Source organism: Acipenser ruthenus, chromosome 1 (genome assembly GCF_902713425.1).
Source record: "Acipenser ruthenus chromosome 1, fAciRut3.2 maternal haplotype, whole genome shotgun sequence".
Lineage (NCBI taxonomy): Eukaryota > Metazoa > Chordata > Actinopteri > Acipenseriformes > Acipenseridae > Acipenser > Acipenser ruthenus.
This window is the reverse complement of record NC_081189.1, coordinates 114,372,369-114,398,493: the sequence shown is the minus strand read 5'-3', so window position 1 is coordinate 114,398,493 and position 26,125 is coordinate 114,372,369. Positions and strand designations below refer to the sequence as shown.

At 39.9% G+C, this 26,125-nt stretch overlaps 1 protein-coding gene across 2 annotated transcripts in view; it reads right to left on the bottom strand.

Moving 5' to 3' along the window:
- Nucleotides 1-878: 878 nt before the first annotated feature.
- The window catches only part of LOC117420654 (fibroblast growth factor receptor-like 1), a 106,017-nt gene continuing 80,770 nt past the window's right edge, over nt 879-26,125 (bottom strand). For both annotated transcript variants that reach the window (XM_059034229.1, XM_034034166.3), the window contains exons 4-7: nt 7,895-7,984; nt 6,750-7,034; nt 1,972-2,325; nt 879-1,357 (exon numbers count right to left, since the gene is read on the bottom strand). In XM_059034229.1, the coding sequence (XP_058890212.1) occupies nt 927-1,357; nt 1,972-2,325; nt 6,750-7,034; nt 7,895-7,984 (1,160 nt within the window). In that variant the 3' untranslated portion in view covers nt 879-926. The remainder of the gene's footprint in view (nt 1,358-1,971; nt 2,326-6,749; nt 7,035-7,894; nt 7,985-26,125) is intronic.

The window sequence follows — 26,125 nt, the reverse complement described above, 5'->3', positions numbered from 1 at the left end:
ATTGTACTGTAAAGAACAGTTTCAAATGCATATCCAAGAGACATTTGAACTTGGCAGTCCGTCCTAGCTTTGACAAGTGGCTAGTCGCTTAATGACTGGCGAATCTTGCTAGAAGGCTGATAACCAGATCACATTAAAGCATATTTAGGTGTTTATATTCCTTCTTCATGGCAGTTGTCTCCAATCAGTAGAACGAAAGTCATTTGGTGACTAGCAGGTGGCATTATGGAGCCGTTTTTTGTATGTTTTTAGTCTGAACACTGGGATAGAGCAGTCAATGGCAAATAATTTACGCAGTTAGTTATTGGTATTAATAGTGGTCAGGGATTATATATATGTGTGTGTGTGTGTGTGTGTGTTTGTATTGAGAGGGAAAATATTTCTGCATATATGTTCCAAAAAACTATATAATTTTGTGGTATAATTCCTTAGTTGCACATTGAATTTGTGTTGCCTTCAGAGGTAAAAATGGCTTCTCAAGAAGGGCAGTTTATTTTTTTTATTTTTTTTTTAGATCAACTCTGTGCCAAAAAAACAAACATTTATGCCAAAAAAAACTGTGCTGTATAAGATCTCCATTTCACAAAGATTCTGTTGAGTCAAAAATATGTGTGATTAATATAAGCCACAGCTTTTGGTTGCTCCTTGATTTACAAAAGCATTAAAATGAATACAAAATGTAAAGTGTCATTTCAGCAAATTGCATTTTTTTTCTTTCCCAGATATGTCTTCCTTCATTAATCCAATCCCCTGCACCCCTTCCACCCTCAATACAAATATATTCACATAGTCTTATTTGTCCAGCTCGTGGCCTGCTGGTGGCTGGCCTTGTTAATAGTTTGTTTGAGGTATCACATAAGGAGGACGTTGCTGAGAGAGGGGGTGGAGGGATGCAGTTAAGGCCTTTTTTTTTTGAGAAGCATCGCCTAACACTGATAATGAATGTGCTGGTGTTGGTGAATCTTCCCGTCCACATGTTGATGAGTGTGCGTGTGGATGTCCGTATAAATCTTTGGGTACATTTTAGGAGCCGTGGTCGGGGCTAGGGTAGGCCCTTGGGTTAGCAGATGCTGCTGCTGAGCTAAATACTCCTCGTAGTTCATGGAGCTCCCACAGTCTTTGTCGGGCACCTGCGGCAGGCAGATACGCTCTCTAGGGGGAGGCTGGCGGTGGATGGACTGAGCTGCCACTGCAGCTGCTGAGGATGGGGAAGAGCAGGGCTTCTTCTTGGTCTGGCAGAGCCAGAGCAGGATCGTCCCGAAGATAAAAACGGCCCCCGCAGGGATCCCGATGATGACAGGCCAGGGAAGGCTGCTGGACGGGGAGGCCACCACAGGTGGAATGTGCGGCTTTGGGTCTGTTAACAGGAACAAGAAGAAGAAGAAAAAGAGAAAATTATAGAAAGAGGACATTAAAAACACTGAAAAGAAATGTATAATTAAAAGCACATTCCGCTATAACAGGGCCCTGGCCCTGGTTTGTCGTATTTCATGTCAAGGCTTATAAAAGACAGGCCATTTAATCTGCCTACATAAATCTCTAAAAGTCTAACAGTGAGCTAAAGCGTAGTTTAATTTGTTGAAGGGGTAATATTGTCTTTTTTAATGCTTAGCTTTTCAGTGGTCTTGACTATGTTGGTGACACTAAGGACTAACAGCAATGTTTTGTTTCAGTGCTGCTGTTGATGTTGGTTTGCTCTAGAGTTAGAGATGCATGATTCAGTTGATTCATTGTTTTAAAGTTTTAAAGCTTTACTATCAATATTTAGCCATTTCTCTTGCAACCATTGCTTTCTTGTTATTTTTACAACTTGCGCTGAGATTCATCCTTTGAGAAAAATAATATTCTTGGAAAGCCAAAGACAAAAGCTGAGATTCCCTCAGTTGAAATAGGACACCCAAAACTGGACATCATATTATCTCTACAAGACCCATCCTAAAGTGTATATGTAATACTGAGTTTCAATCCCACCTGGCAGGACAGTAAGGAAGGCGCTCCGGAAGCTGTAGCCCATAGTGTTGGCTCCCAGACAGATGTACATCCCGGCATCCTCCTCTTTGGCCCGGGTTATCATCAACTTGTTCAAATAAGAGCCGTCAGGGCGAGACCACACCTCCCCTGTGGGCAGCACCACAAACTTGTATTCGCCCACGTCGATGGTGGAGTTGTACTTGTTCTCGTTGCCATACTCCACGCGCTTCAGCCACTGGATGACGGGCTTGACGTCGCTGCGGACCTTGCACTGGAACGAGGTGGTCCCGCCATAGTCCACAGTCGTGTTCACAGGGTGGGTGCCAGTCAGGATGGGTTTGGACCTTGTGCGCTCTGAAATGGGCGAAGCAGGAGAAAAGCGTTAAGCAATAATACAGCATTGGGGAAAAAAGCTTATTGTTCATTTACATTTTTGGATTTTTTATCCTTCTTCTTACATGCTTCCCAACTTTGCCATGTGTTAAAAGAACACACTGTGTTTTGTTCTCTCACTATATACTTCCCATGTAGGTTTAATGTTAATACTGCCATATTTCTCTCTTAAACCCCACTGGTTTGTGTGAAAATTCCAGCACAGCTAGTGGTTCGTACTGGGAAGTAGAACCCAAGCAGTTAAGCGAGGGATCTATCGCTCCCAGTTTCTCACGTGCCAGACAATTGTTTTGAGTGAATATCGACGCAGGAAGCCAAGGGAACTAACATCCTGTTTTCTGAAACAGAAACAATGTTGTTCCCATCTATGTCTGGCTTTGATAAAAGGGAAAACGCCACATCTGACACTGGGATGATGTTTGATTCATTTCCACCGTCTCTGCTCCTGGTTTTAGTGTAAACACATGTTTTTGGAGTCTGCACACAGCTGTAACTTGATCAGGACCAGATGTTGGACAGGTTGGAGCTTTCTACTCAGAAGGACCCACAATGTCTCTATATGGTGGTCTCCCGGCACGCACCATCAACTGACTGCAACTAGTTCAGAATGCCGCTGCCAGGATCCTTACCAGATGTAAAAAACGTAAACAGATCATCCCTTGTCTTGTCCAGCTGCACAGGCTACCTGTAAAGTTCAGGATTACTTTCAAAACTCTCCTGCTCACCTACAATGCCCTTCATCACACAGGTCCCGAGTACCTCCTCAACCTGCTGACCCGCTATATTCCTGCCCGCAAGCTGAGGTCCTCCAACTCTGGCCTGCTTGTTATCCCCAAGCAAAAGCGCACCACACTTGGAGAATGCTCGTTTAGCTTCATGGCTCCGATTCTTTGGAACTCTCTCCCAGCTTTGGTGTGTGACATTCCCACCGTCTCTCGCTTTAAATCAACTCTCAAGACCCACTTGTTCTCTCTTGCTTTCCATGCTCTTTAAGCCTGATATCTGCTATTAGCAGCTGTGTTGTTGCTACTATTTCATTTATTATGCTACTATATCATGTACTGTATTAGGCATTGTTTTTTTTTACTGTATATCATGTATTATGCAATTCTCTGTATTTAAAGTATTATGGATTTTGATGTTACTGTATCTTGTAAAGTGCTTTGTGATGGTGGTCCACTATGAAAGGCACTATATAAAATAAAGATTGATTTATTGATTTATATAAATTACACCGTGTAACAATTTTTTTTTTTACCCACTCCTCCGGAGAGAGAGCTGCCGTCTTTAGAAGAGAGCAGCAAGTCAGATAGCGAGGAAGACATTGTAGATCCAGATGACAATTTCAGAGGTGGAGCTGAGGAGAGAAACCCATACTACTCCAACCAAAAAGACCTCAACGACTTGATTAGAGATCTTGGTCTCACCAAGTCCAATGCCGAGCTTTTGACGTCTAGGCTCAAGCAGTGGAACTTGTTGGATGAAAGTGTGCAAGTCGCAGATCAGAGGAAGCGTCACCAACCTTTTTCCAGCTTCTTCACCCGCCAAGATGGACTCTGCTTCTGCCACAATGTGACCAGTCTGTTCGAAGCAATCGGAATCACCTGTAACCAGAATGAGTGGTGCCTCTTCATTGACAGCTCATCCAGGAGCCTCAAAGCCGTGCTGCTCCATAATGGTAACAAGTACCCGTCTCTTCTCCTGGCTCACTCGGTGCACCTCAAAGAGGATTACAACAGCATCAAGACCTTGCTGGACGCCTTGAAGTATGATGAGTACGGCTGGGAGGTCATAGGAGACTTCAAAATGGTGGCATTCCTGATGGGTCTCCAAGGCGGTTTTACCAAGTTTCCCTGCTATCTTTGCCTTTGGGACAGCAGGGACACCAAGGCGCACTACCACAGGCGGGACTGGCCACAGCGGACCGAGTTCTCTGTGGGGAGGAACAACGTCAAGTGGGAGCCACTGGTGGACCCCTGGAAGGTGCTGATGCCACCACTGCACATCAAATTGGGCCTTATGAAACAATTTGTCAGAGCTCTAGATAAAGAGTCGGAAGCCTTCAAGTACCTTCAAGACTTCTTCCCTAAGCTGTCTGAGGCAAAGGTCAAAGCCGGTGTCTTCGTCGGACCACAGATAAAGAAGATCCTGGAGTGCAATGAATTCCCCAAGAAGCTCACTAGTAAGGAGAAAGTGGCTTGGAACAGCTTTGTCGCAGTGGTTCGGGGCTTCCTGGGCAATCACAAGGCCGAAAACTATGTGGAGCTGGTTGAGACTCTGGTGAAGAACTACGGCACAATGGGCTGTAGGATGTCCCTCAAAGTCCATATCCTTGATGCTCATCTTGATAAATTCAAGGAGAACATGGGAGCGTACTCGGAGGAGCAAGGCGAGTGCTTCCACCAGGATATACTGGACTTTGAACGCCGCTACCAAGGACAGTATAACGAGAACATGATGGGAGACTACATTTGTGGGCTGATTCGTGAAAGTGATTTACAGTTTAATCGTAAATCTCAAAAAACTACTCACTTCTAAATCTTTTGTAGTCATTTTTGTATTACTTTAGTATAAACTCATGTTAATTTGGATTCATATGTTGTTTTTTTCTGACTTTATGTGAACGAAAAGACACAAATTCACCCGTTTTCTCATTGGAAATAGGTAAATTTCAAAATATCACTGTCCTGGTCACAAAAGCAAAGTTTGTGGGGAATAATAGCCATTTTCTATACTTTTGAGGCATAAGCAATTAGGAAATAACACTTACTACCCAGGAACAAAAATTGTGGTACATAATGTTATCACAGCTCTTTGCTGATCCAGGAGCCTCAAAGCCGTGCTGCTCCATAATGGTAACAAGTACCCGTCTCTTCTCCTGGCTCACTCGGTGCACCTCAAAGAGGATTACAACAGCATCAAGACCTTGCTGGACGCCTTGAAGTATGATGAGTACGGCTGGGAGGTCATAGGAGACTTCAAAATGGTGGCATTCCTGATGGGTCTCCAAGGCGGTTTTACCAAGTTTCCCTGCTATCTTTGCCTTTGGGACAGCAGGGACACCAAGGCGCACTACCACAGGCGGGACTGGCCACAGCGGACCGAGTTCTCTGTGGGGAGGAACAACGTCAAGTGGGAGCCACTGGTGGACCCCTGGAAGGTGCTGATGCCACCACTGCACATCAAATTGGGCCTTATGAAACAATTTGTCAGAGCTCTAGATAAAGAGTCGGAAGCCTTCAAGTACCTTCAAGACTTCTTCCCTAAGCTGTCTGAGGCAAAGGTCAAAGCCGGTGTCTTCGTCGGACCACAGATAAAGAAGATCCTGGAGTGCAATGAATTCCCCAAGAAGCTCACTAGTAAGGAGAAAGTGGCTTGGAACAGCTTTGTCGCAGTGGTTCGGGGCTTCCTGGGCAATCACAAGGCCGAAAACTATGTGGAGCTGGTTGAGACTCTGGTGAAGAACTACGGCACAATGGGCTGTAGGATGTCCCTCAAAGTCCATATCCTTGATGCTCATCTTGATAAATTCAAGGAGAACATGGGAGCGTACTCGGAGGAGCAAGGCGAGTGCTTCCACCAGGATATACTGGACTTTGAACGCCGCTACCAAGGACAGTATAACGAGAACATGATGGGAGACTACATTTGTGGGCTGATTCGTGAAAGTGATTTACAGTTTAATCGTAAATCTCAAAAAACTACTCACTTCTAAATCTTTTGTAGTCATTTTTGTATTACTTTAGTATAAACTCATGTTAATTTGGATTCATATGTTGTTTTTTTCTGACTTTATGTGAACGAAAAGACACAAATTCACCCGTTTTCTCATTGGAAATAGGTAAATTTCAAAATATCACTGTCCTGGTCACAAAAGCAAAGTTTGTGGGGAATAATAGCCATTTTCTATACTTTTGAGGCATAAGCAATTAGGAAATAACACTTACTACCCAGGAACAAAAATTGTGGTACATAATGTTATCACAGCTCTTTGCTGATCTATCCCTATTACTCACTGCCTCTAATCTTCAGAGGTTTCAATGTGGCCTAACAGATAGAGCACTGGAGAGGGCTCCTGGAGATTACATGTGTGGAATACCAGGTTAGTCGTTAACGCACATTTAACACGCATTCCTGCCCATGACTCAGACCAACTTAGCTATTAAGCAGGGAACAATCCAGACCTGTCCCCAGGCATATGGTTTCACAATTATGTTTTATTGGTAAGACTTTATTGGTAAGTCTATGCTGGAATGTATTATTATTTTATTTATTATTTATTTCTTAGCAGACGCCCTTATCCAGGGGGTAAAAACACATTTGGCCACAGCCAATAATCACAGCCTTTTTATTAAAAACATTTATTCTGCAGAGGCAACACTTACGAATGACTTCCACCTTGTAGGTGGCGTTGATCTCCCCGGCGCGGTTGAAGACTCGGCAGGTGTACTTGCCGCTGTCCTCGGGTTCCAGGTTCTTGAGGCTCAGTGTCCACTTCTTCTTGCGGCTCTCCCCGACCTCCTGGGCTGTCAGCGGCTTGCTGTCCTTCAGCCAGGCAATTTCAGGCCGCGGGTTCCCGCTTGCCGCACACTTCAGTCGGATCGAGCTCCCCACGGGCCGTGCAATCACCCTCCGCCGCATCTTTGCAGGCTGAGTGAACCTCGGGCGCACTGCAAGAGCAACAGGGAGGAGGGCAAAATGAACTAACTCAATAACATTGTTTTACATACTACACAGGAACCATCTACAGTGTCTTATGTTTTTTTAAGGAAAGATGAACAAATTCAGATAGTCAACCGGTTTTGGCTATCCAGTTTCACAGAGAACATCTTAATCAGCATAATACATAATACTGCCTATGATGTCTGACTTATTGGACATCGTGTATTTTATAAAAAATAAAAAATAAACACATTCTAATGTTTTAAACAAAATACAAGGATATGAGCACGAGTGGTGCATTTTCTTAATATTTTGAAAAAACAGTTGTGCTAATGATCCAATACGGAATGGCACTCTTTAGGGATTCTCATAGTTCCAAATGAGTGCCTGTGTCTTGCCGAGTCACTGAACAATGCCTGTTCCAAACCATAGCTGGTGATCTTGGTCTGCTTATAGTTCTGGTAAGGTTTCATCAGGGTAATGCATTCAAACTATAATGTAATCCTGTAAAAGCATACTGCAATACCTCAGAACCTAAGCGTAGGTAATTAGAATTGTGTTCATGAATCACTCAGTGAAACAGATTGTATCCCATGGTGTGAGTCTTAAAAGATCATAATGAGCTTGTTGCATGCACCATTGCGGTTAGTCACAAGAATCCACTTGAAACCTGGACTTGAAGTGGCTTGACCAAAGGGGTCAAGATCTATTCTGGCTTCACAATACAGGTCCAAGCATTCCCACTACCCAGCTATTGGTGCAGCTCTCCTATCTGTAGCGGCTCTCTCTCTTTTTTGTTGTTGTTCCTAAACCCATTCACATCAAAAGCCCTACTCCGCACAGCTATCTATTATCCCCCCTGTCTTACCCCATTGTTTCCCTGACATGTCCTCATTTGTATACTCTGCGTCACCCCCTTCTGGGATCCCGGGACCATCCTTTCCTGAGCTTGAGTCATCTGCAGAGATAAGGGAGAGTGTATAAGTTTCATAATTGAATGGCACTCATTGCCTTCTTTCAGTTTGGATTTTGGATTTTGGTTCCCATGCGGTACAGGCATATGTGCTTCCTGTAGGAAACACGGTACAGCATACATGGTATGCTGAGTTGATCTAAACAGTCACGGATCTTAACATTCAAAAAGTACATTTTAATGACAACCCATGCCTCTCCCAGTGCAGGTGAGCTCCTTTAGTGCACGTCTTTCTGTCACCACACACATGAAACTTCAGTTTTTTTTTAAATTGATTTACATGTCGGTGGTAAAAACAAGATTTGTCACTATTTCATAATTGTTTAATATGTGTTGCATGCACTGTACTGTTTTATCTAGAAGATCTGTTAAATACACATACTGTTTTGAAAAATTAAACATACATGGCTTGATTTGCAGTATGCAGCCTGCCTATATATTCAACATGCTATATATGTTTGTTTTTTCACATGGATATGTGCTTTCTATTCCAGTTCTTCCACTGAGGTGGACCCAGCCACTGCACTTAATGAGTTTAGTGCTGCAGATGATGAATTCTCCACAAGGGGCAGTGTGACCCAGTGGCAAGAAAGGGCATCCTGGGTTTCTTAAATCCCAGTTTAGCAGCTGATGCTGCAACACACATGGTAAGTCCCTTTCACTGCCAATAAACGAGTCCCATGCCATTATACAGAAACAGCACCTACTGTATCAGTATATAGCTGTACGGTGTGTATAACAATACAATGATAGCTGGGAGTAAAAAAGGATCTCAAAATGCACATTAGGAGTGTACAGACACCCTGAATATTTCATTGGGATATTGTATGCTATTGGCAACAAAATAATAAAAGCTTCTGTGAACTTAAGAACTGAAATATGAAAGGCACGTCTACCTTTAAAAAAAAAACATAACTATGAAACAATCAATGGTTGAATATGTAGTAGTAATACTAAAAAAAATAATAATAAAGAGATTATGAAACTGTATAAGAACTTTCAGATTAAGCTGACAAGTTGTTCAGAGGTTAATAGGAACAGCAATGTTAAAGACCCGTACATATAATACATACAGACTGTATACATTACAACTCTCGACCATGCTGGACTATATGGCACCCACTGGTACCAGTACTTGCAGCGGCTTGTACTTGCACTGAACTGCTCCATACCTTGCTGAATTCAACTACTGCTCCTGCCTATAACTACTTACCATAATTGCTCTTATTTGAAATCGTTCTCATCCATTTATCATACTTACTACGTCTTCTGACTGGACTTTACTCATATAAGCAAATAGTTACTATAAGGTTTAACTGCACTTAGTTGAATTCGCTCTTACTTATAAGTTACTGCATGCTTTATTTTGCTCTTACTTGAATTGATTTTATTGTAATTTCATAACTGCTCTTATCTGTATTATGATATTCTGTAATGTGATATTTTATAATATGATAACCTGTAATGTGATATTTTAGAATGCGATACTTTGTACTGTGATAAATTGTAACAACTGTAAATCACCCTGGCTAAGGGTGTCTGCTAAGAAATACATAATAATAATAATAATAATAATAATAATAATAATAATAATAATAATAATAATAATAATAATAATAATAAAGATTCAGCCATCACAGGAACAGTATAGAAAGGTTAGCTGAAATGGGATGCAGACACTTAAAATCTTTACCAAATGCCCCACAGAAAACAAAAGCCAAAGGAGAACAGCCAATTACAGCTGAATTCTGTTCATAAAAAAACATGCTAACATGTTTAAATATTAACATCAGAAAGGTGTTTTTAAACAAAATAACATTTGGTGCCAAAAGACACATAAAACCCTGTGCTTGCAGTGTGGAAACCCTATGCTGTTTGCCTCATGTTACACTAAGTTAGCACCGGTCACACATACACCAAATGAATGGCATTTTTAGAGCTGCCTGACTCCCAGCCAGCCCTTTGAAGTCGTTCGAATTGCTGTAAATCTGTTTGATCTCTCGTATATGCAGCTTTGCGTTTTATCCAGCGTTGTCTCAAACCTACGCAGTTACTGACGGAGCAGGGGCAGCTTCCAAGATACTAGCAGCCAGCAAAGGCTGGGGAGGGAGCTTGCTTTCTTTCTTGCTTCTATTTATATTATTCCCGTTTCAATCTTGTTCAATTGAAATTTACTTGCTAAACACAACAAACGTTATTACTGGGGAGGCTTGATGTTCCAGTGGTTAAAAAAAGGGTTTGATACCAGGAGGTCCCCAGTTCTAATCCCTGCTCAGCCACTGACTAACTGTGTGTGACCCTGAGCAAGCTGCTTAACCTCCTTGTGCTCTGTCCTTCGGATGAAATGTAAAACCCAGGTCCTATTGTAAGTGACTCTGCAGCAGTTGTTGATGCATAGTTCACACCCTAGTCTCTGTAAGTCGCTCTGGATAAAAGTGCCTGCTAAATGACTAATTAATAATAAAATACTCTGTTAGATAAGTCAATGTTCTTTAGAAAAACATACTTCAGACAACACGCTTTTATCAGTGCCATGAGCTACTATCTACCTGCCTTTCAAATATTTAGTAGCAACCTTCAGTAAAACAGTTGCCCTATCAGGAATTATAAACTCGCCTTGTTTCAAACAACCTCTAAATTACTGCATGTTATTGTAACCTCTGTCCTATATTTTACCCTACTGTTTATAACATTGAAGGCTGTGAAAGGATGATGTTGCAGTAAGAAATGTGATTCTTATCAATTCATGTCCCCCATTTTGTTTTTTTAATGTAGTGTTTTCAGTCAAGGCAGTGTTAATAGTTACTTGTCAGAGTATTACGCCACACCTCAAAAATAACACTGTTCCACAATCATCCTGGATAGATAGCCACAAGGACAGAAGATCACTCAAACGTTTTAAAAGCACAACGATTTACAAAGTGCACAACATGTGCATCTACATTAGCTTTTAGATAAGTATAAAAGCCACCTGGAGGGTTCTCAAAGGGGTTACGTAAAGCTGAACCACTGTGACCTTAAAGTTGTATTGTCATGTTTGTACAAAAAGATTAAACAAACACTATCCCAGACTCATATGCTGTACTTTAAGAGGTAGATGTACTAAAGTGCTGAGGCTGTCGCAATAGTCGCAAACCAGTCGCAAACAAGTCGCAAACAAGTCGGAAGTCTAGGGTGAAATGTACTAAACAAGCGCAGTGCTGTTAGCGACTTTTAAGGGAATGCTTTGCAGCAGCAGTTTTTCTTTGCGGTTCATCCTTAGATGAATATGTAATTATGGGCTTTCCTGCATAAATTCGCAAAAATGGGGTGGAGATGATTTATACATTTAAAATACACTGAGCACTATAAATGTATGTGTGTGTGTGTGTGAATTTATTGTATTTTTTTAAATCTGACAACTCTTCATATCGGACAAACATGTCTGGTTTAGGAAGGGGCTACTGTATGATTATGAAAAGCTTTTTGATAGAAACAAATTTTTTATTTGGGGGTGAAGTGGGGGCCCCACTATAGAATCTGATTGGATTAAACTGACTTTCATTATATATTCCAAAAAATTTAGAGATCTTGCTAAGATGCCGCAACAAATATTTAAATTAGTATATTGCGTCTCTCTTCATTAACATATTTTCTCTTCGTGCATACAAAAATATTTATACTTTGCAAATTGTCACAACGAAAATGCAAATTGCATTTTTTTGCACTATGACTGGCCCATCTTAGTATATCTACCCCTAAATCCTGCCTGGCCTACCCTTAGAAAAGTTTACCACAGTAATTTTGCGTGGTAACTTTGCAGTTTTCCCATGCTTTTCCTATGATTATACTACACATTTACCATAGTTTACCCTGATTTGCCTTGTTTTTAAATATGTTTTACCATACTGTACATCTCTGGGCTGTACAATGCTTTCCTATGCTTTACCATGCATTCACAGTGCTTTATTACAATTTGCAATGCTTTTACCATGGGAAACTTTTATAAGGGTATATAAATACAGTGATGCCCAAATGTATTGACATCCTCCAATCTTTTTAATACAAAATGCTCTAAGTTACATTGATAGTATTACCATCTGAATGTAGATGTACACTATATGAAAAAAGTCTGTTTAAAATAGGAGGACCTCAATATAACTGAAAAGTAGTATATTGAGCTGCAATATAATGAGGGGTGGGTGTACTCTGTTAAACATCTGAATAAAAAATTCTGAAATATGAATGCCAAAAAATGAAGAAATATTCCCTTCCAGCAGTCCCTGAAGCATGCGCAACAAGTTAGCTGCAGCTGTCGGCCCATACTTCATATAAAGGATAACCATGATATAACATGGTAATTATACCATGGGGTTTTAGAATCCATCAGCTCCCTTTGTTCTGTGGCCCTGTAGAATATTGCAGTGGTTAAGTTCAAACAGTTCTGAAATCCTGAGGCATATTTACCAAGGGAAGATTACACGAGGGATATTAACCCATATGTGTCTCTATAACATGCTGGTATGTAGCCAGGTAGTCTACAGAAAGTCAGTAGATTAATTACCCACAGCCAGCATTGGAGAAAATCAATAAATACACCTGGTTGTTATTGGGTGCACCTGCTCATTAGCTTAATAAACAGCTGTTTCAGCCGCATTCCACCTCCTAGGAATCTTTCAAATTAATGTGGCCCTTATGCCACCAAACAAAACATATGGTGACAACAGTCACGATGAACACATCCCATTCTCAGCTGACTGAAAAGTAATTTTAAATGTGAAACTACTAATACATCATACAGCAAACAGGAGACTCGGCAGATCCCCTATTATTCTGACCTCATCACACACACACAGTTATGATTTCCGGGTGCAGCCTCTGACACTAACCACCAAAGCCAGCCTGGCCTACATGAAACATATCTTTAGTGGACATTAAAGGTTTCCCTCCTGAGAATCAGGAAGTGAAAAAGGCTACAGCTAAAACCAACCAGCCCATATGATTTTCTTATTGGTACTGTTCTAATAGTACTTCTCCATCCTCCTTATCTGAAACACATCTTGATTGCTTTTAAATGTTCTTTCCCTCACCTTCTTTGGTAATGTGTGAATCAACGTATGTGCTTTGCATGAAATTCCATATTTGTTCCTTATTTTCTGCTTATAAACAGATAAAAAGACAATGAAAATACACTTTTCTTGTGTTCACTTTCCTTCTTCATGGTGCAGATTACACAGATTTTTGGCCACTTACAGAAAAACAGGGCAAAAAATCCCAGCAAAATAGGGAATACATAAACCCTAAAAAACAGAAGACCTGTATATGTGTTCCTGTCTCCTCTGTCAATTAGCACCCTGCCTACGAGACGTAGAAATACACCCAAGCCCAGGACTCTGAGGATCTGCGGTGCAGTTTGCTTTAATTTGCTCAAAAGAAAGGACCAGTCTCTGCTTGCTTTGCCTTGGCGTGGTCTGATTTGCAACCTTTGAAGTCCAGGGGCCTTAAAAACCCTGTTTCACAGATGATCTAGCTTTGCATAAATAAACACAGCGACCTTTGAACCGGAGCCTGAGACCTGAGCACACTTCAAAGCGACGGGAGGGATGAAGTGATCAGCATGCATCATTAGGGCAGCCCTGCACAATGGCCCACTGAAGCAGACAGCTTGTGGAGTACGTATAGACGGGCGGTTGGATGGGGTGGGGAAAGGGGGGCTGTGTGTGATAAACACAGGACCTGGATGAAATGCAAAAGGCAGGCTTGGGCAGTCATACTGAGGCTTGCAATTCAATGAGAATGACTGAGCAAAGTGGGACACCCACACCACCGTTTTTCATATTAACAAATAAACCCGCAAGTCAGGTTGTTACATAATTCTAAAGCTAGTCTTCAACTTCTGTGTGTGCAAAATGTCAAGTCTTTCATAAGTGATTCTATTTACAGTATGTGTGCATTTTACGAGTTTGTATGTGTATATTTGTAAGTTCAGTGAAGGTGAATGCCCAGCCTGACATCGTGTTTGTGTTTTGTTAAACCTTTATTTTGGCCCTTGTGCCCTTTTGTTTGCATCCTATTTTGTTTATCAAAGTGCGTTTTAGCTCTTAAACTGCAGCTTCCTTGCCTGAGTCTCCCAAGCGCATCCCACTCTGACACCATATGTAGCAGGGTCTCGGCAAGAAAGAGACTCAGAAGCAAGGAAGTTACAAATATCTACCCTAGCAACGCAGATCGCAGATCACAGATCACAGATCACAGATCACAGATCACAGATCACAGATCACAGATCGCCAAACACTCATCTACTCTTCTCCCAGACAGAGGATTTCTGGCTGTTTTTATGCAGGTGTCCACTCCCCAGTTAGCACCAATTTGCACTCAACTGGAGAGTGGCCACACCTGTGATTGCTGGCAGAAACATTAACCCCGTCCCTGCCACAGTTGAAATGGAGGCTGTTTGGCTTAGAAGATTAAGGAGTAAGGGAAGTAGAGCATATACTCATGTAACAAAAAAAAAAGTTTGGTTGTAAACATCACATAGGAATGACTTTGATTTAATGGAAGTGCATTGCAAACAGATAGAGACAATCAGACAGGTTAGTGCAAATTGATCATTTTAAGAAGAAAATATAACAGCCCAAAGCTACAAAAATGAATTCAGGAATAAAACATCAGAAAATCATCAAAATATTTTTGCCATATACATTTTTATAACCCAGTGCACAATGTTTTTTTTTTTTTTTGACCACACATTATATGTGTAACAATTTAGTGATAGTAAAGTTTTGAATGCATTTTCTCAAAACAGTGTCAGCATCGGTGTGGAGTAACTTTGGTTTCAAAAGTGGTTGCTTTCTGTAGCTGGGGCATAGAGTAATACAATTTAAAGTAAACATTAATTTCATTCAGATTGGCACCTCTACGGTCGTGAACTCCCTCTCTGGAGGACAGGAGGGGGTCTTTCACAGCCACTCCACGACAATAAGATCCCAATGTGCTCAAATAGAAAAGATTGCTATATTATTGAGACCAACGGAAATGTTATCACGATTGAGAAATTTCACAATGAAAAGAAAAAAAAATAACTTGCCCTGCTTTCTCTTCTCAAGGCACCGACTAGAGGGGAGGCATGCCTTGATTTAGTCTTTTCAAATGATGAAGACAGAATAACTAAAACAGAGGTAAGAGAACCATTGGCAAACTCAGACCACAACATGGTCTCATTTGAAGTGATTTTGGGTTTTTAAACCCCCAAAAGTAATGACTAAAGCTAAGGTTTACAATTTTAGAAAAGCAAACTATGAAGGTATGAAAAAGAGACAGAACAGAAGTAGATTGGAGTAAAATAGAGAAAACATCCACAGAAAAAGGATGGCTGTTTTTTTAAAAATGTAGTACTAGAGGCGCAAAACAATTACATCCCAAAAGTAGACAAATCTAAAACAAAATGGCCAAAATGGTTTAATAGATCAATTAAAAAAAATATTCAGCAAAAAAGGCACTTTACAGAGCGTTTAAAAAGGACCAAAAACAAAGTACACAGAAAGAGTACTTGGAACAGCAAACGCAAGTCAAAAAGGAAGTTAGAAAGGCCAAGAGAGAGATAGAAATGAACATTGTAAGGGGGCTAAAACCAATTCCAAAATGTTTTTTCCAATATTATAACAGCAAGAGAACATTCAAAGAGGAGGTTAAATGTCTAAGAGACACAAATGGCAAAATCATAGACGAAGAAAAAAATAGCAAATAAATTAAATGATTACTTTTCACAAGTTTTTACAAAGGAGGACACGACAACATGCCTCACATGTCGACCTGTTCCCATCCAGTTTTAAATAACTTTAGCATAACCGACGCAGAAGTGTTAAAAGGACTAGGAGCTCTTAAAATAAACAAATCCCCTGGGCCTGATGACATCCTCCCAATAGTACTCAAAGAAATGAAAAGTTATTTACAAACCGCTAACCAAGATCATGCAACAGTCTCTTGACACAGGGGTTGTACCGACAGACTGGAGAATTGCAAATGTAATACCGATTCACAAAAACGGAGACAAAACCCAACCAGGTAACTACAGACCAATAAGCCTGACTTCTATTATATGTAAACTTATGGAAACTATAATAAGATCCAAAATGGAAAATTACCTATATGGTAACAGTATCCTAGGAGACAGTCAGCATGGTTTTAGGAAAGGGACATCATGTCTAACTAGGGCAGCAGTGTGGAGTAGTGGTTAGGGCTCTGGACTCTTGACCGGAGGGCCGTGGGTTCAGTCCCAGGTGGGGACACTGCTGCTGTACCCTTGAGCAAGGTACTTTACCTAGATTGCTCCAGTAAAAACCCAACTGTATAAATGGGTAATTCTATGTAAAAATAATGTGATATCTTGTAATAATTATAAGTCGCCCTGGATAAGGGCGTCTGCTAAGAAATAAATAATAATAAAAACTAACCTGCTTGATTTTTTTGAGGATGCAACATTGACAATGGATAATTGCAAAGCATATGACATGGTTTATTTAGATTTCCAGAAAGCTTTTGACAAAGTCCCACATAAAAGACTAATTCTCAAACTGAACGCAGTAGGGATTCAAGGAAATGCATGCACATGGATTAGGGAGTGGTTAACATGTAGAAAACAGAAAGTACTGATTAGAGGAGAAACCTCAAAATGGAGGTTGCAGCAGCAAAGGTCATTCAAAATGATCCAGACAGCATTCAGAACTGGGCAGACACATGGCAAATGACATTTAATAGAGAAAAGTGTAAGGTACTGCACACAGGCAATAAAAATGTGCATTATAAATATCATATGGGAGATACTGAAATTGAAGAAGGAATCTATGGAAAAGACCTAGGAGTTTATGTTGACTCAGAAATGTCTTCATCTAGACAATGTGGAGAAGCTATAAAAAAGGCCAACAAGATGCTCGGATATATTGTGAAAAGTGTTGAATTTAAATCAAGGGAAGTAATGTTAAAACTTTACAATGCATTAGTAAGACATCTAGAATATTGTGTTCAGTTCTGGTCACCTTGTTACAAAAAGGATATTGCTGCTCTAGAAAGAGTGCAAAGAAGAGCGACCAGAATTATCCCGGGTTTAAAAGGCATGTTGGGGGGCTCCCGAGTGGCACATCCAGTAAAAGCACTCGCTAGAGTGCATGATGTGCTCTATAGCCTGGATGTCGCCGGTTCGAGTCCAGGCTATTCCACAGCCGACCGTGGACGGGAGCTCCCAGGGGGCGGCGCTCAACTGGCCGAGCGTCGCCCGGGGGGAGGGAGGGTTAGGTTGGCCAGGGTGTCCTCGGCTCAGCAGCAGCGACCCCTGTTGTCTGGCTGGGCGCCTGCGGGCTTGCCTGTAAGTTGCCCAGAGCTGCGTTGTCCTCCGACGCTATAGCTCTGAGGCGGCTGCACAGTGAGTTCGCAGTGTGTAAAGAAGCGGGCGGCTGACGGCACACGTTTCGGAGGACAGCGCGTGTTCATCTTCGCCCCTCCCGAGTCAGCGCAGGGGTGGTAGCAGTGAGCTGAGCCTAAAAAATAATTGGGCATTTCAAATTGGGGAGAAAATAATAAAAACTAATTGGCAACGACTAAATTTAAAAAAAAAAAAAAAAAAAAAGGCTAAAAGAATTGAATCTATTCAGTCTTGAACAAAGAAGACTACGCGGCGATCTGATTCAAGCATTCAAAATTCTAAAAGGTATTGACAATGTCGACCCAGGGGACTTTTTCGACCTGAATAAAGAAACAATGACCAGGGGTCACAAATGGAGATTAGATAAAGGAGCATTCAGAACAGAAAATAGGAGGCACTTTTTTACACAGAGAATTGTGAGGGTCTGGAACCAACTCCCCAGTAATGTTGTTGAAGCTGACACCCTGGGATCCTTCAAAAAGCTGCTTAACGAGATTCTTGGATCAATAAGCTACTAACAACCAAACAAGCAAGATGGGCCAAATGGCCTCCTCTCATTTGTAAACTTTCTTATGTTCTTCTGTTCTGTGCTCGAAATCACCCATAATGCATTGTGTACCAACGCTGCCTCGGTTCCGCTGGGTCCTAGTTGAGACACTATACAGACTAGTGATTATACAAATAAATTATTGAGAAATAAAAGTAATTATCCCACCATAGACCTCCAGTAGTGATGGCTTAGATTAAAGCAGCATTATTCAATTATTACTAGATCAGTAGACTACATCGAATATAAATGCTTTATTACTGTATCTGATATTGACCCTATTGTAGTACTACTCCATTAGTACTACAATATTAAAGCTTCAGTCCATTGGTTTGTGATAAATATTGCAAAATACAAAGCAGTCCTACATACTGGTTGATTTTGATTTTATATATATATATATATATATATTGTTTGCACATTGTAGGTCATTTATGATCCTGAAGCCTTGGTAGGGTGGAATCAGGTAAAGTGACTTTCGCAAGGACAGAAAGTACTTCCAATATTTAGTGAAAGTGCAGTAAGTTTGTGAAACGTCACTTAACCGCACTATATATGCAATTCTAACAATACAAGTTAAACTATAGCCTGGTATTTACAGTATAACAGTATACCAATTCACCAGTCCTCCACAGCACTTATTGAAGTTGATTCACTGAGGCTCATCAGAGATTCAAAGCCAAGTCCTGAGCTGTAACCATTGGGCTAAACTTCTCCCCAATGAATATTGGATTAATGCACCTCTAGACTAAGAAGCTTCAATTTCAACAATTACTGTAACAGTAGTGTTTCCATACGTTTATGATTACATTCATTTTAATTGGCTGCTCATATTTGACAATGCCTCTTTCATTCAACAACAGTGGTCACAATGGCACCAGAGGAAAGCTGTCAATCTGCCTGCTTTTCCTTTTTGGTTTATTTTTACAATAACCCTGCATAAACATCAGTATTCCTACTATTTAATTGCCGTAACACACTTCCCCACCAACTGGCGCCAACCCTCTTATCACATTTTCCAGTGACAATACTGGACGTTCCTCGAGTTATTGTACTCCATGTGTTTTATCAGCAGCTTGCTGTAATAAAATGATTACACTGTTTGTGCACTGCATTTGCAGCCAGTACACCTGTCTCTTCTGCAGGTATTTTCCCCTGCACTGACAAGGAAAAACAAGCATCCATTGTACTAAGGACATGTACCCAGAAATAATCCAGATGCAAATGACTAAAATAAACAAAACTATAGCTCTGATTTCTGGGGATGTGTGGAATAAGTCGCTTTTAAAAGCAGGAATAAAAATAACATACAGCAACAGTAACATTCTGTGCTTAAATAACTTTCAAACAAGTCATTAGGGAAGCACGCTTTGTAACTGTAGGCAATTCTCCTTTGTCAGTATCCAGGATGGGCTTTATGGAGCTTGCAGTGTAATGAAGGAGGGAACAGCAGCTGTTATGTGGAACAGATGCTTTATTGCTTGAACACTTGTCTGTGTGGGCAAGTGGTTTGCAACCAATCATTTCTGTCCATGGGATGTAAGCTTTAGATTCGCAATCTCTGCAGATCACATTAGCAGTTTGCACGGTAAATTTGCAGTTCTCCCATGCTTTTTACCATGCTTGCAATATGCATTTACTATAGTTTACCCTGCTTTACCATGCTTTTTACCCAGTTCATAAAACATTTCCACCAGTAACTGCATTCACACAGCGAAACCAACCATTGGACACTCAGTTTCTAGCTAGAGGAAAAGGTTGAAGCTAATGGTTACAGCAAGCAGAGTATGCTGTGTAGCTGAGCATTCTCTACTGATTGTATCTAAATGTTGTGACAGTGCCACAATATACAGCAGCTCTCAGAATCATGTCTAACCTCCAAGTCCATCTGGTACACCAGAGTGTAACCATTAACCTGTCCCCCTGCAACAAATAACATGTTTGTTCTTAATGGTACTTCTTACTAATGTATTTCTTACATTCACATGAGGCAGAGTGTTGCAGGTGGAACAGCTAATGGTTACCAGATACACTTGAGTCGTAACAAGAAGAATACATTCATTAAAATAACTCTACCATATTGCTCTTTAAGATGGGGTCCTAATATCTGTTGCACAGGAAGCAAATCTGTAGTGCGGTATACAAAATCTGGTTAACTGTTCTGTACTGTACCTCCATCTTATTCATCTCAAAGCTTAGTTTTAACCAGTGCAAGTATTTCTTTTAGCGCAGTAAATTCCTATCTCATGTGCAGAAGTGGTTTTCCTGTAACTGAGTTCCCTTCATTCCAGGCAGCAGATGGGAGTGTGAGATTTATTTTCAAGCTCTGAAGAATGTGAACATGAGACAGCACCCAGATGAATGCACACATGGGATTTCACCATCATGGCAAAGCTGATGTGACACAATGGTAAATGCTGTGCTTCTCTGCAGTTTTGCTGGAAACTAAGTTAGCTCTATGTTTGATAATACGGACGAAATGTTCAAGTTAGATATAAAGCCAGCTGGACAACAACAACATCATTTTCAACTGGTTTCATAGACCCCTGATTAGCACTCATTTTAGACGGCTTTACCTAAAGTAAAGTAAGATACCCCAAGATTTTAATGTCTCCTTAATTCCTTTAAAACATCCATTGCTTGTGGTTTACTAGAAGTAATCCCTTTTTATTTAATGCGTGTAATTATTGGATTAGGCATAATATGACAGTTCATGATTTCCCGTCCTGTTTTAATAAAATATTGATTGGAGTGTATTACATGCTACAGAGCCTTCATGTGGCAGGTTAATTATATTTTATAGGAACGTAATTAAATACCATGAGACAAAAGAAAAGATTTGTGGTAAATTCGGTATGGTCCATAATGATGCAATGTTTTTTTTTTCAACTTAGACTAATTCCATTTCATACACTACAGCAAAACAGTTGCACATTATGTGGTGACATAATCTACTGCAAAACTTATATTGCTGATATATTACCCATCTTATTAAAAAAAATCTAAACCATAGAATATGGTATATATATATATATATATATATATATATATATATATATATATATATATATATATATATATATATATATATATATATATTGAAGACAGGGCTACAACACAGTCAGTTTTGGTTGAAGAAACAGCATGCCATACTTTTTGCTACAGCTATTATTAAGTATTGAGCCAACTCTTTGTCTTTGAGCACCAGGGTGTACATTAGTTTGATTTAACATCACTTTGTGACCTTATTGCTCATGCCATGGATTTATTTCTCATGCAGTATATCCTGGGTAAAAAATAATAATAATAAAAAAACAAGAAAAAATCATGTAGGGTCAGCTGAACTGCAGTTAGCAACAATGTGTGAAAGGAAAATGTAAATTGGTACCCGCCTCTGTCTGAAAAAGACAGAGCTGGTTTGCGTGACTGCTCTGATCCAAAACAAACACGAAAATGACAGATATTTGGTCTGACATATAGAAAAAGAACAGGATGGCTTTATTTTCATTAGTGAAGGGGCACTATGCCACAAAAATGCAATCAACAGTGTATGCTGATTTCACATGCTCTGTCCGACTGTCTAAATGGATTGTGTTATGCATGTGGTGCTCCTGGCTTAATATACATGCGTATATCTTGCCTAACTAATTGTTCCAGTGATTTGAAGGGTTCAGTGAGATTTACTACGTTAAAAAATCATAATGAAACTAAAACCCGTCGCAAGAGTTTTCTTTGGTCTCCTTCCATATCAACGATTCCCCTGCACAGCTGCTTTACTGTAACATTAGCAAACATCAAGGAAAGCGCGGGGATTTACCGTATTAAAATATCTCACATACTGACGACTCATCGTCCCCTTTGAAACCTATACCCCATTGGAGTTTAACTCTATTGAGGCTTGCCAAGGTCTTTAAAAGAAAACGGGCCATTAAAGGGACTGGATCCTAGCTTTGTTTAATGGGCACAGAATACTGTCTCCATCCATCCACTGCCTATAGATAGATAGATAGAGAGATAGACAGAGAGATAGAGAGAGAGGGTATTTCAGAGGTGTGTAAATGTAGGTCATTCGAATTTATTATGGTGCAATAGGCATTGTAAACAGGTGCAATACTGTGCATGCAAACACAATATACTGTGTCTTAAGAAAACATGGGTAAATACAGTATATGCTACAAAGAGGACACTGGTTTACGGCATAGAGGCCAAGGACTTGCTTCAGCACTATTCATCTAAATGTATACTTCACATTTTGACACTGTATCGCACCTTGTTTTAGTAATAATACATTATTTTCATAACTTTTCATTAGACACGTATTGTACTCTTGATAATTGCCTATTTCATTCTGCCATGTCTCTGTAGACATGTATATTTATAGTGTTTACAACACTGTTATACTGAATAGCAGCTGGCTTTAAGTGCATTAGCGAACAGCAAAGCTGCAACATGAACAAGGGGTTTTCGATGACATCATCACCCTTGAGAGCGTAGCTAAAGTGGGTTTTAAAGCCATTCAAACCCCAAAATTGTGTTACAACCACGAACAAGGCAGCTGCTGGTACTTATAATGTAAACATGGCATGACATTTCCTTTTTAAAAGCAGGGGTATGAAGAAGGGAGAAGTGTTTTAAATATGTATCTATGAATCGATGCATGTTGGCAGTCCAGGACGGTTTTATTTTTAAATTGTGATTCACCAAACAAGTAATTTTTCCCGCCATATTTGTAAAGCTATTTGCCTAGAACCAAATTCCCGCTCTTTGTCCTCCATGTGACTTTCACCTGGGAAACATACATTAGTGGAGACATGCACTCCCAGGAAGCCTGGCCCTGTAAACACAGTACTGTACATGTTATATATAAAAGCTGACATTTGGAAACTGTTCAGTGGGACACCCCTGTGGGACAGGGGGGGGGGTCATTCACATAAAAACACACACACGCAAATACTCATTATCATATAATTAATAGACTTATCCCCCCCAGAATAAATACATAAAAACACACATACACGCGAACACTCATATAATTAATAGACATCCCCCACTCAGAATAAATACATATTTTTTACTCGAGTCACTGAAAGCTGGGACCTTCAGCTGTCCAGCTTCAACACATGACACTATGAAGGCATTAGATGTCACTGCTTTGGCTTTGCTATAGTTAATTCTTTCTGGTCACAGAAAAAATGATTCCAGGGCTGTCAAGTGAAAACATGTTTTCTAGGAATATATGCATAGACAGAATAACAAATTTACAAAAAAATAGGATGTAATTATATCACAGACCTTTCTCCGATTAGCTTCCAATTTGCAGTGGTCACCCGCAGTGAAAATGGAGTCACAAGTGAAAAGCAGCTAGCCAAACCACACATTCACGGAAGGTGATGTCTTTTTGAAAAGCTCTTTTATTTGCTTTAATGGTGCCCACATTTTTAAAAGCATAAGAGAAGCACACATATCTTAGAGGCATGTAAACATTTTGACATTGCTTTAAGATCGACGCACATCTGATTTAAAAGTAAATCATATTAACTCACTTGACTGTCATTTTTACATTGCTGCGTTCATTTCAAATGCAATTTCTTATAGAGTAACTGCTCTATATATTTTTTGTGAATTAGCTACAAGAATTAGACCACTTTTGTTTTAAAAAAAACATTGAATAATATTGCTTCAGTGTTTGCAGAGAGCATGAATGGGGTTATTTGAATTCATAGGGAACAGCAAAAGATTACATTTACTTTACAGTTTGTTCTTGTCAGCAGTGATTTGATTTATTTCATTTATTGATTTTTGGCAAGAAATTAGGGCAGAAGTTCAATTATAATTAAACATTTATTTACAGTACATAGAGTAACTCTGGTAGTAACACAAGACGAAATTTCAAATCGGTTTGACAGCAGTTACATTCCAGGTCGGTTCATATTCACTGTGCACTAAGTAGGTGCCTTGAACATACAGTATATGCATTTACCTGTCTTTAAAATTCCTATACTATTCTTGTAAAGGTCCTATTCTATTTATAAGCGTGACAACCTCTCTAAGGAGAAATATGTCCTGGGCAATATATGAAGTACTTAATCTACAGATAAACAATAAGCAGCTTTAAATACATTATTCTAAACCTATTGACATTCGCTATCTTTTACAAACACAGCTTCCTACAAGAGGCAATTCTGCTCGATAATACAGACGCCATTAAACACACAACTATTTATATAACAATCTATCAAACGATTGTGCTGTGATATCCTAGCAAAAAGTCCAAGCAAGTCTTGTTTTCATTGTTTTAACACGTTTGTACATAACTCGACAAACAGTGAACAGGTGTACAGTATAATACAAATAGAAATACAGATCACTACAACTAAAACCATTGGCGCTCCATTGAAGAAACTTGCAGCTTTTTTATTTATAATACTATTGCTGGTAACATGGCCATGGGCATCGTTTACAATAGGCAATGATGGGCTGCGGTACTCATCTGATAAAGAGACAATACAAAGACAGGATCAATTGATAAAGGAATGTCACCTGAATACACGCAACCCTCTAACAATATGCAGCCCTGATCAAAGGATATCAAATTGTCCAAGATATCTATAGGACAAGCATTTACTAAAACAAATTGGAGAACGGGAAGAAAAATAAAAGACTTTAGCCAACTGCGGCTTGGAAAAAAAAAAAAAAAGCTGTCATTGTTCAAAACAAGAAAAAAAAAAATGTTTGTATTCCTTCTAAAGGAGCATCTTAAGAAGGGCCAGCATTCAATACAGGCTTCAAATACATCTCATTGAATTGGTTTGTCAATTCTCTGCCACTCGGCCTGAGCCGAAACCCTGGTTCAAAATCTCACAATGGACTGGCAGGAACACAAAAGAATGTGCTAGAAAAAGAAGAAATCCTCTAATTAGAAAAGATTCCTCTACTTTACAACTAACCCACCGCAGGGAGCAGGGAGGCCATTAAAGACCTTAGAAATAGAGGAGAATGCGGGTGGGAAAGGGGCAGAGTCTTAAGAACTGGCCTTACCTTCTATAGCCCAATTCCGGTACCTTTTCAGCACACAATGATCGACATGGATAATCCCCAGGGACGCTTAATGAGCTACAAGCTTTCTTTTCACCCATACAACAGTTTGCTCCCTCGTTTAGTGCCCTAATCAAGGACAAATGCTCCCTGCCATGCCGCCTGTTAAAATCTCATTCCGATTTTTTTTTCACTGAGACTGGCAAATAGCAGGCTGAGGAAGGTTATTTATTTATTTATTTATTTATTGCATTATGTTTTGGGTTAGTCTGGAAATGGTCTGGAAATTGGGTTTTAGTAGAACAATTCTACACATAATATGTGGCAATTTTTCTTCACTGCTCTTTCGCTACTGTGCTCTTTTTCTTCTATGCATCTGTCCATCACCTTTTTTCTGCTCACCTCACAATGGGCCTTCAAAGGGCTTCTTTTGGCGCTCTGGTGGGAACGTTTCCATGCTACCCACTTACATTGTCGCTGCTGACATTGATAAACTGCATAGAAAGTGCTCTTGTTCCTCCAACCAAAACAAGCAAAGCATGGCAGACTGAAAGGGTTAATGCATGTGTTGTTTTGCGCAATGTGGAAAAAGAGGAAACCTCTGTTCTCTCTTTTTCTCCATCTCTATATATTCTTTAGTGAAGCAGAATATGTTCTGTCACTTTCAGAGGTGCCGTATATCTCTATACCTCAACCATGAATATAAAATAACAAAAAAAAAGAATGGAATAAAAGCAATAAGCTAATTAACTAATCTGCTGCAAAATCCATTTTTGGATTCTAGCACTGCCATATACATGTCGGTAGCCTTGAGAGAACACTATTATCAACCTACACTGTTTTATGTGTATACCATGATACACCAAGTTACAGATTCTGTGAGCCAGACATATAGCATTGGCCTGTATACAGTACTGGCCCTTATTTGTAAATTACATTTGAAAAGTTTGAATGGATAAGTAAGGACATAATCAAATGCACATTCGGGTACACATTACCACAACAGAGAGTACTGATTACACAGAGAGCAGGAAATATAATTGAGTAGAAAATCACTGTATTTATATACATATTTTACATATATATTTAGAATTTAGTCTCAAAGGGAAAACCCTTCTGAAATCCATTTACATTATAAAAATTTGGC